This window comes from Quercus suber, unplaced genomic scaffold, assembly GCF_002906115.3.
Source record: "Quercus suber isolate HL8 unplaced genomic scaffold, Cork oak 2.0 scaffold_16, whole genome shotgun sequence".
Taxonomy (NCBI): domain Eukaryota; kingdom Viridiplantae; phylum Streptophyta; class Magnoliopsida; order Fagales; family Fagaceae; genus Quercus; species Quercus suber.
This window is the reverse complement of record NW_027069481.1, coordinates 1,843,706-1,853,978: the sequence shown is the minus strand read 5'-3', so window position 1 is coordinate 1,853,978 and position 10,273 is coordinate 1,843,706. Positions and strand designations below refer to the sequence as shown.

Genomic DNA, 10,273 nt, shown 5'->3' with positions numbered 1-10,273 from the left:
TATTATTAGGAATAGACGATATAGGTTGAAACTCTCTCAAATTTTTTTAAAAAAAAATTAACATGAATACAAAACATTTATTAATCGTGTCATGATTAGTTGACTCTAACATAACTTGTTTATTAAATAAGCTGTACGATAATACATGATTCGCTTAACTTATTTAATAAATGAGTCATGTTATAGTCAATACACGACCTAACATGAGTACACAACTAATCTAATATATTTTTTAAAATAAATTGGTAAATTTAAAATTCAGTTAAATGGGTCAAATGGCTCAAATGAGCTTCATGGGTCAAACTTGGAATGGCTTGTTTATTTAACGAATCTATTAGTATAGATCTAAATTTGATACAAACTTATTAAACTTTAACTTTAACCTATTGGGTCGTGTCAAATATTGTTATCCTACTTTTTTTTTTTTTTTTTTTTTTTGGGGATTTTTTTGGGGTGGGGGGGGGAGGGGGGGTTTCAATAGCTTTTCAAAGCCACCCAATAAGTTTGAATTCAATAATATTGTTGAGCCACGTTAACCTAAAGTCTTTGATTTTAATGAACTTTTGTTAGTTTTTAATGCGGGAGGAAGCTTTTAAAGCCTCCTTCAAAAGCCAATTCTTTTGAGTACCAGACCATTTATTGGATGTAAATAGTCCTACAGTTGTATGCATGGTTACCAAACATTCAGTAGATACATAATTAAACGAAAGAAAATTCAAATTTTCCCTTAGCATGGCCCAAATTACTTATTGGAAATTTTAAAGTTAAGTTTCGGAATAATAAGTTTAGTAACCCAACTTTTATTATGATAGGTAGATCATAAAAGTAGCATCAGTACAGGTAAAAAGGAAAAGGCCAAAAAAAAAAAAGTGTGGGTCAATTTACCTCTCAAAACCATTATAAGAAGTACCCAATCGAGTCCCTTCCAAACTTTGCTCTCAAATCCATCTCTCTCTCTCTCTCTCTCTCTCTCTCTCTCTCTCAACACTCTAGACAGATGATGTAGCAATCAACAATGGGGAGGAGAACAGAGAGACCCTCCAAATCCCACACACTCCCACCTTCACCATCCCACTCATTCTCATCCTCTTCCTCCTCAGACTTCGAGTTCACCATCTCTCTCTCCCCACGCAGATCCTCCACCACTCTCTGCCCAGCCGACGAGCTCTTCTACAAAGGCCAACTCTTACCTCTCCACACCTCTCCTCGCCTCTCCATGGTCCGTACTCTCCTCTTAGCTTCCTCAAGCACCTCTTCCTCCTCAGACACCACCACCACCGCCTCTCGTGACTCCACAGGCAGCTCCAACGACTCTCACTCTTCCTTCAACAGCGACCTCTTATTGCTGGCCGAGTGTGACTCGTCAAGACCCAGCTCAGTCACTGAGGACGACGAGTTCAAACGCCTTCACAACCCTAACACCCAGATCAAGAAACCCAAGTATTTCTCGTTGTCAAGATTCTCATCTGTGTTCAAAAAAGATCCAAAGACACGTGACCCAGATACTGTATCCGGTTCATCAGTGAAAAGAATGAGCTCTACAGCCAAAGAGGTTATACGAAAGTATTTGAAGAAAGTGAAGCCTTTGTATGAAAAACTCTCCCAAAAACAACAACAACAGCAACAGCAACAACAAAAAATGGGAGGAGGAGGAGGAGGAGGAGGACTTGTTACGACGAGTTCTACAACGGCGAAAACTGTGTCTTTGTTAGCTGCGAAAGAACACAGTGATAAGATCAGTACGAGGAAAGAAAGTGTTAGTGGATTAATCTCTCAATCTTTTTCGGGGAATTTGAGGTACCCACGTAGGAAAAGCTGTGTTTCGAGCTGTCCATCTTCGATGAGGTCCTCACCGAGCCATTCGGGTGTGCTTAGTCGAACCGGGTTCATGGGTACGAGTACGGGTACGAGTACAGGGACGAGTAGGGTTGGAGGAATGTATAACAGCGACACGTCTTCGATGGAGGAGTTACAGAGTGCAATTCAAGGTGCAATTGCTCATTGCAAGAACTCCATGATTCAGAACAAGACCATGGTCAGTAATGAGATTTGAAATTTCAGATATGAATCAAAATTAACTGATTATATTTAGCAGTAATTTTTAGTTTCCTAAGATTTTTTTTTTTTTTTTTTGAATCTAGCTTTGTGTGTTGTCACTTTTGTTGCTATTATGTCAATGACTAAAAAGGTTAAGAAAAAGTATTTGACCTTTTTTTTTTTTTCCCTAACGTGAAGTAAAAAGCTGCATGTGATGTGATCTGTGTAACATTCGTATTGTATCAATGTATTAATGGGAAAATCTAGTTTGGAATCCAAGCCTTTGGAGCTTGAAATCTTCTTCAGATTTGATTCTTTGGACTGCTTATTACTTATATACGAATAGTATAGGACCTAATTTTAAAATTAATTTTTTACTTTTACATATTTATAAGTCCCATAAACAATATAGGACCCAGCTAAAAAACATAGACACGTAACCTACCGGTATCCAAACCCAACTTTAGTTTGACTGTTTGATAACAACAATTCAACTTTTCATCTTTCCCTCTTCTTCTTCTTCTTCTTTCTTCTTCTTCTTCTTCTTCTTCTTCTTTTTTTTTTTTTTTTTTGGTTTCCTACGTTTATATATTAAAATATTAATTGATGTTATTAAGGCAATGATTAATAATTTTTTTTTTAATTTATAAAAAATAAATTTAACAATTTTTTTTATTTTTTATAAAAATAGTATTAAATTTTTTTTAAAATGATTAAAGTAAGGACATAACATTTACTTTTAAGCCAGAGTTATGTCCTTTTTGTCGTTTGTCTAAAACGTAAACCTGCTTGCCTAAATGGCTACCACGAGGTGTTTTTTTTACCTGTCACTAGCTTCAAGATGACTTTTTACGTTGATAATTCATAGAGTACTCCTATGTTTTTGTTTTACTCATTGATGTGGATTTTGAATTTCTGACTGTGTAGTAAAAAGAAAGAAGAAGTATTTTGTTTTCCGTGGAATCATCCATGTGCTTTTGAATTAATGAAGCATCAGTCAGCTTTCCCCATCGGATAAGACGGCGACACATTTTATTTATTGAATGAGGGCAGTGCTATGAAGTTTCATTTACGACATTTTCAGAATTTTCAATTATGAGTAATAAATATTTTTAGAATTTCAACGCTCTTTGTTAAACGCGTGAAGACACACCGACAATTTTTCTAGTAATTCATTTTCCTATGAGCTTAATTCATGTTTGACTGTGTAAAATCCAAAAAAAATTTCATATGATATGATAGATCTGGATCCACAAATATAATTACCTAATAAGTACTATTCGTACGGGCAATGGTTGGTAAAGCCGTAAAGGGTGGGACTGGTTTTATATGTTTCTGATAATATTAACTGGAAAAAAAAAGAAAAGAAAAAATGGAGAGTACTATCAATTTTATTTGCTTGTAATTTTGGAAAATTAATCGAAAAATATTAAATATTACACTTGGACCACTTTTTTTTTTTTTTTTTGATGAAAGACGATATCATTACAAACTAGCCAACAAAGGCAGGTTCAGGACAAAGCCTGTTGAAATACATCCCATTGAGGTCTTCCTCAAACACTTCTAAACTGTCCACAAGCGAACTATCATAAATAAGGAAATCAGCATTCAAACTAAAACTCATCATAGCTAAGTTATCAGCACATTGATTAGCTTGTCGGAAGCAATGCTTAGTACAAACATTATGGAAACGTGAAATCAGTTGCCTACAGTTATCTAAAATAGGGGATATGACATAGTTAACATAACCTGCATTCTGAAGCACCTCAACAATGGACTTGGCATCCATCTCAACTTCAAGACAACAGATATTTAAGTTGCAGCACAACTTGAGGCCCTCACGCAACCCCCACAGCTCAGCAGCAAAACTGTTAGTGATCCCAATTCGCTTACTAAAACCAGCTACCCACTGCCTATCCTCATTCCTTACCACTCCCCCACAACTAGCCAGCCCGTGGGTCTCACTGCAAGCCCCATCCGTGTTCAACTTCCTCCACCCTCACTCAGGTCTCTCCCATCGAATGCACCTTAAGACTCTATGTGTTTGCAATCTTAGTGCAGCCACACAATGAAGATACTCCTTAGCTTGATACATAATATCCATAGCCAATTTTGGACTCCGACATTTCCTATTGAAAACAATATCATTCCTACTCTTCCAAATGATCCAGATAGCAAAGGGAAACACAATTTTCCAAGGGGTTCCTGAACCATGCAGCTTATTATTCTTCCTTACATTCAGTGATAGCCAATCCACCAAGTTAACATGCCAAAACTCATGGTTAGAAGTCGTGACCCCTAGCTGGTTCCACACATGTTTCAAGTGGGAGCAATCCCTCAAGGCATGCAAAATAGTTTCACTCCCATTGCAGCAAACAGGACACACTTCCTCTTGGACCACTCCTCTTCTTCCTAGACAAACTTTAACACCGATGCTATTGTGGGCACACAACCAAAGAAACAATCTAACTTTGGGCAAAAAATCTACCTTCCAAATCCAGCTAGTCGCAAAACAGTAGCATTACAAGACTCCATAGCAATCTCATATGCGCTTTTGACATCAAAAGACCCATTGGATGATCCGGACCAAGCCAACTTGTCCAAACCACCACCTAAGGTTGAAATGGGGATCGCACAAATCAATCCCTTAACTTCATCAGGTAAATCAAATGTTAGTTTATCCCAATCCCACTCCACGTCAAGCATAATATCTTTAATTTCTAAAAGATTTGCTTCTTGAGAAATGGGTCCTTGAATTAACTTTCTAAGGGAACCCCCATTAGTCCAGTTGTTATGCCAAATATTCAAAGTGCTATTTTTTGTCACCAACCATCTACATCCCTTATTAAAAGTGTCCTTCCCTTTCTTCATAGCAGCCCATATTGAGGAATAAGGGAGTTTATCTGCATTAGCCGCTGCTAACCTTCGGTGGTTGCAATACTTCATCTTCAAAACATTAACCCATGGTGCCTCCTTCTGCATATGAAATCTCCAATTAAGTTTGGATAAGAGAGCTACATTCCTACCTTTGGCTATTTGCAGCCCCAATCCCCCTTCCTCCTTCGATTTTGTCACCTTTTCCCAACCAACCCAATGAATCTTCTTGGCTGATTCTGTAGACCCCCAAAGGAAGTTCCTATTTACTCTATCTAGCCCATCCAATACTCTTCCCGGAAGGTAAGAGCACTGCATAACGTACGAAGGGATGGCAGCTAGAGATGACTGTATGAGCACTCTACGACCTGCCAAGGATAAAAGGTTTGCCTTCCACCCATATAATTTTTGCTTCACTCTATCCAAAATAAAATTATAGTCATGCGAGGAGGAACCCAGTTGTTTTAGCGGAAGCCCAAGGTACTTGCCAAGATACGGCGTTGACGCAAAACCCAAAATATCACAAAGGGACTCCCTAATATCCCTATCCACATTTGGAGAAAAACACACCCTTGACTTAGCTTCACTCACCGTTTGGCCATAAATGCTACAGAAAATCCCTATCCACATTCTTTTCTTGATAGAAAATCCATATGATTGTATCAATAGCATAGGCTAGATGATGTAAATTCTTGCTAGTGAGCACAACCTTCCTGGCAAGTTGCAACAATTACATTTTTCATAGTTAGTTTTCTTTTCTATAAGTGAGTAAAAGGATTGGGTCCTTGAGTCTAATATCACAAATGAGAGTGGAATGCTATCAGAGCATATTGGGTTTCATTTGTGTGTGTGTGTGTTTTTTTTCCTTGGTACATTTTAAGTGGAATGGGGATTCAAACACTTTGTATCTCCATTTCAGATACAAAAAGGAAGCAATTGATATAGAGCTTAAAGATTTAAAACCACAAAATTCTCACACATGCTTTTGTTTGAATTTTAAAGTATCTCAGATTTTGAAATAGGGATTCAAACACTTGATATCTCCATTTCATGCACAAAAAGGTAGCAATTGATATAGAGCTTACAAATTTTAAACCACAAAATTCTCACACATGGTCTTGTTTGAACTTTGAAGTATCTCAGATATTGGAATAGGGATTCAAACACTTGATATCTCCATTTCATACACAAAAATGTAGCAATTAATATAAAGTTTACAAATTTAAAACCACAAAATTCTCACACATGCTCTTGTTTGAACTTTGAAGTATCTCATATTCTCAAATTCTAACGATAAGTGAATGATTGTATATCATCATAAATGTATATATAGTTGCTACAGACACACACAAATTTACACCTAATTTTATAACACATTTGAAAAGTAACTTATGATTAGACATTCCCCTCCCAAAAAGAAAGAAAGAAATAAATAAATAAAGAACTTATGATTAGATATTTAAATTACATTATTTATATAGGGGACCAGAATTTGATAAAAAGTGGAATTATTGTGTATTGAAATTATGTGTGAAATTTTGGCATGTTCCTTGGGTTTTCCACACAAATAAACATAGTGGACATATGCATGATTGTACGGTCTTATGATTTGTGAGACGTGAACTTCACGCGCAATTTGGATGCATGAATTTGGCAAATGGCAATTATTTATTTATTTATTTATTTTGATAGGACAAATGGCAAATGGCAATTATTGGCGAAGAAGGAAAGAGGGAAGAGATAACGATGGGGTGGTACTATAGTACGGCCAACTGCATGATTGTATGAAGCAATCAGGACCATACATTTGTATTTGTTCTTTTGCTGCTCCCCCCCTTTTTTTTAGAAGCTTGCTGCACCCTTTTAAATTAGCTAATGTCGGTTCAGAGAACAAAGATTCAAAGAACAAAGCAATCCGGACCATCCATTTGTATTTGGAGAAAAAATTTTCAAACTTCTTATATATATTTTTTTTAATATGAATTTTGAAAATTTGATTGTTAAATTTTATGTTCCTTATTTATATCTATATATATATAATAATAGATGAAGCAGAGAAAGTGTGAAATTGAATTTCAAATTAGAACTCTAATTGTGTGTCACGTGTACAAACCAAATTAGAATTCTAATTTTGTGTAATGTGTCTAGAATATGAAATTGAAATTGAATTTTGCATCATGAGGCTAAATGTATGTGGGTTCATTCTCATTAAAATCACTTCTATGTATCGGGTCAAGTGAGTTACTGTACATACTAGTATTCTTAATATGTATATCAAATTTCGTTCAAATTAGATATTATTTACTATTCAATCAACAAACTTATTTTTTATACACAATTTTAGATCATAAAAATTTGAAATTTTAACATTTGTTTGGTGAGATAGCAATTGATTTTTAATCTTCTTAAAATTTTACATGCATAAAGAATATAATAAGAACATGCAATCTAACGGTTAGAATTTCAAAATTCACACTCAATATAAAAATATATGAGAAGTTTGTAGAATTTCTCTCCAAACTAGTTTGAAAAGAAACTTTGTTCTGATTAAAAAAAAATCAGAATGGATAGTAACAAATCGTAGTCACCAGAGTTTTTGTTTTTGTTTTTTGTTTTTTTGTGAAACTAGTTACCAGAGTGATTCAGAAATTTTAGAATTTAACTCATTTTTCTCAGTGGTCCTAAGAGATGGGAGAAATTATAAGGTCTTCGACTTCTCATGGTGGACAAGTTATAGTATCTAGAGTTTTTCTTTTTTTAGAAACTAGTCACCAGAGTGATCTAGAGATTTTAGAATCTAACTCGTTTTTCTCAGTTGTCCCAAGAGATGAAAAAATTATAAGTTCTTCGTGGTGGACAAGTGACATGGTTTACCATTCCACTAGAAGATTCCCACCTATTTAAAATTGCCGAGTTAGGAAGAAAAAAATTTAACTAGTGGAAATTTTTTAGTGAAATAGTAGAGCATGTCACTTGTTCACAATAAAGACCTTATAATTTTTTCAAGAGATGATAGAGAGACTAAAATAAATTCTACTACCATGTAAAACATCATAACTTTTATCAAAACTGTAGGGACTCAGTTTATAAATGCGAGACAAACTTCCACCGTTGGATTGGTAACGCCTCATTAGACGTGGGGAGCACAGAGCCGCCTGAATTTAATGATGGGCACGTTATGCGCTCCGAAACGTCAGCGACGTGCCTAGGGCAGATGAATGGACCCCAGTGCTGACGGGGGGTAAGGGCGAGGATGTCAAAATCCTTCTCCCTGCCCGAGGATGCGTGCAGCAAGATTTTGAGGGGCTATTGTGGGGCCAGAAAAACAGGTGGCCTTGGCTCACTCCAAGCCAGGCCCAATGGCCCACGCCGAGGATGCATGAAGGGTCCGAGGATGAAAGCGCGAGGACCAACCCCCGAGAAACATATCCGAGGATGACCTCGTCCTCGGGCGTCCGAGACCTCGGAAAAACACGAGCACCAACCCACCAAAGGAGACTTCTTGAATATCCGAGGAGGAGAGGGCCCAGTGCCACGCGTTGGCGACGGGAGAACGGCGAAGGAGCAAGCCTTAGGCGAGCTATCACCTCTGCATTGAATGCACTCACCTAACCCCCCTGGCCGCATTAATGGGGATGTAACTCCTTGACAGGGCAACATCGATCATGGTGAGCCACTTGAGTACAGATAAGACCTGTGATGGGATGGACGGTCAGAGGGAAGGCCAATGGATGATCAACAGAAGGAAGAAGAGGATAGGAGGAAGAGAACTATATAAGAAATGCGAGCAAAGCAATTGAGGGAAAAAAGAGAATGACATAGAAGGACTCACAGGTCATGCCTGTTTCTGGGGAGGGATCTCCTCGGACGAGTGCCGAGGAGCCACCCTTAGTTGTAAACTGGGTTTCTCCCCTTCAAGGGAAGAAGGGGGGGCTTGTATTCTGTTGCTAGTCTTTTAGGGCCTAAACCTTCAATCCATTCTCTAAAAATGTATTGTCGGGGAACTTTTCTAAACTGAGTCCCTACAAAAACCATTAATCATCATCTATCATATAAAATAATTGTAACATTTTACGTAGTACTAACATTTTTCGGACCTATTATGGCTATGGAGGACACTAATATCATTTTTGCTTTCTTGGCTTGCACTTCAGTAAAAATGCAGTATTGAAACTGAAAATGAAATTTTTTGATAAAAAATATATATATATATATATATATATATATATAATAATGAAAATGAATTTTAGCCACGTCTTCAATAGAAGTGTGCTTTTTTTTTTTTATTTTTTTTTTTTTTTTTTTTTTTTTTTTTTTTAATTATGTGGTTTGGGATTTTATTAGTACTGTAGAATAATCATATGCTTATATATCTTTTGTCCGTCTATAATAATATGCTTGTGTCCTTGGCAGTGACTGTTTGGGTTGAATGTCACTTTAAAGTTATCATTATACTGTTGCTCTTATAAAGCTGGCACTACAATCTAACATTATTCAATCACCACAGGTACAAAGCTAGTGCATTATGTATTATGGACCGGTAGTTTGGCTTTGACAAGTGGCACACTAGCACTTGCCTTTAGAATGTATATACATTTTTCTGTCGTTTCTCAAAAGCAATAAAGAAAGACCAAAAATGATTCATAAAAATGACATGGGGTTAGTAGTATCATTTAGTTACCTAACAGATTGCAGGCCAAAGAATAACTTCTGTTTACCCTAAAAAAAACTTACTGTTTTCTAGAAATTGAACACCCAAAAAGAAGTAAAGTGTGAAAGAAAGTTTCACCAATCAATACAATTTTTTTTTTTTTTTTGATTTACCACAACTGTTGATATCGTTTTTGTGATTGATGCACGTAATAAGAAGAGTCATGTTAACGACAGTAAATATATTGATTAAAGTTGAGTTTTTTTATTTTTATTTATTTTTTAATGCAATCGATCAACTTGTTTTAGAGAATTGCACAACATTCAATTTTACTACTTCCTAATAGAGTGAGACTCGCTTAATTCGTCCTTAACAAGTGCAATCAAACACCTAATTAACATATTCTTAATAAAAAATACTCCAATCATAACATATTAAGTATTCAATTGTGAAAAAAAAATATGAACAATGTTGTCTATTAAATATTTTTTATGTATTGGCTGATCAATAAGGATAACTCAACTATGTTGTGCTCATGATGTCTTGTGACATAAATAAGATTCATTTTGCAAATATAATATGCAGAGTACATAAGCATGTGAAGTTCATTGTTACCAGTCAATTAAAAACAATACTTATCTGCTGTCCCAAGATTGTGTTTAGCATGTATCTTTTCAATTCATGCACTGTGAAGTACATCTGTAATTGTCA

The 10,273-nt window shown here is 36.0% G+C and overlaps 1 protein-coding gene across 2 annotated transcripts; it reads left to right on the top strand.

Annotated features, from left to right (window-relative positions):
* Nucleotides 1-912: 912 nt before the first annotated feature.
* Nucleotides 913-6,714, top strand: LOC112001631 (probable membrane-associated kinase regulator 1). 2 transcript variants are annotated; one of them, XM_065782992.1, is made up of 2 exons: nt 913-2,035; nt 6,604-6,714. In XM_065782992.1, the coding sequence occupies exons 1-2, from the start codon at nt 1,016-1,018 to the stop codon at nt 6,697-6,699; spliced, it is 1,116 nt and encodes a 371-aa protein (XP_065639064.1). In that variant the 5' UTR covers nt 913-1,015; the 3' UTR covers nt 6,700-6,714. The 2 variants fall into 2 exon arrangements, with proteins under 2 accessions (XP_065639064.1, XP_023889573.1); XM_024033805.2 differs by lacking the exon at nt 6,604-6,714 and adding an exon at nt 2,965-3,114 and having other exon boundaries at nt 915-2,035.
* The last annotated feature ends 3,559 nt before the right edge of the window (nt 6,715-10,273 follow it).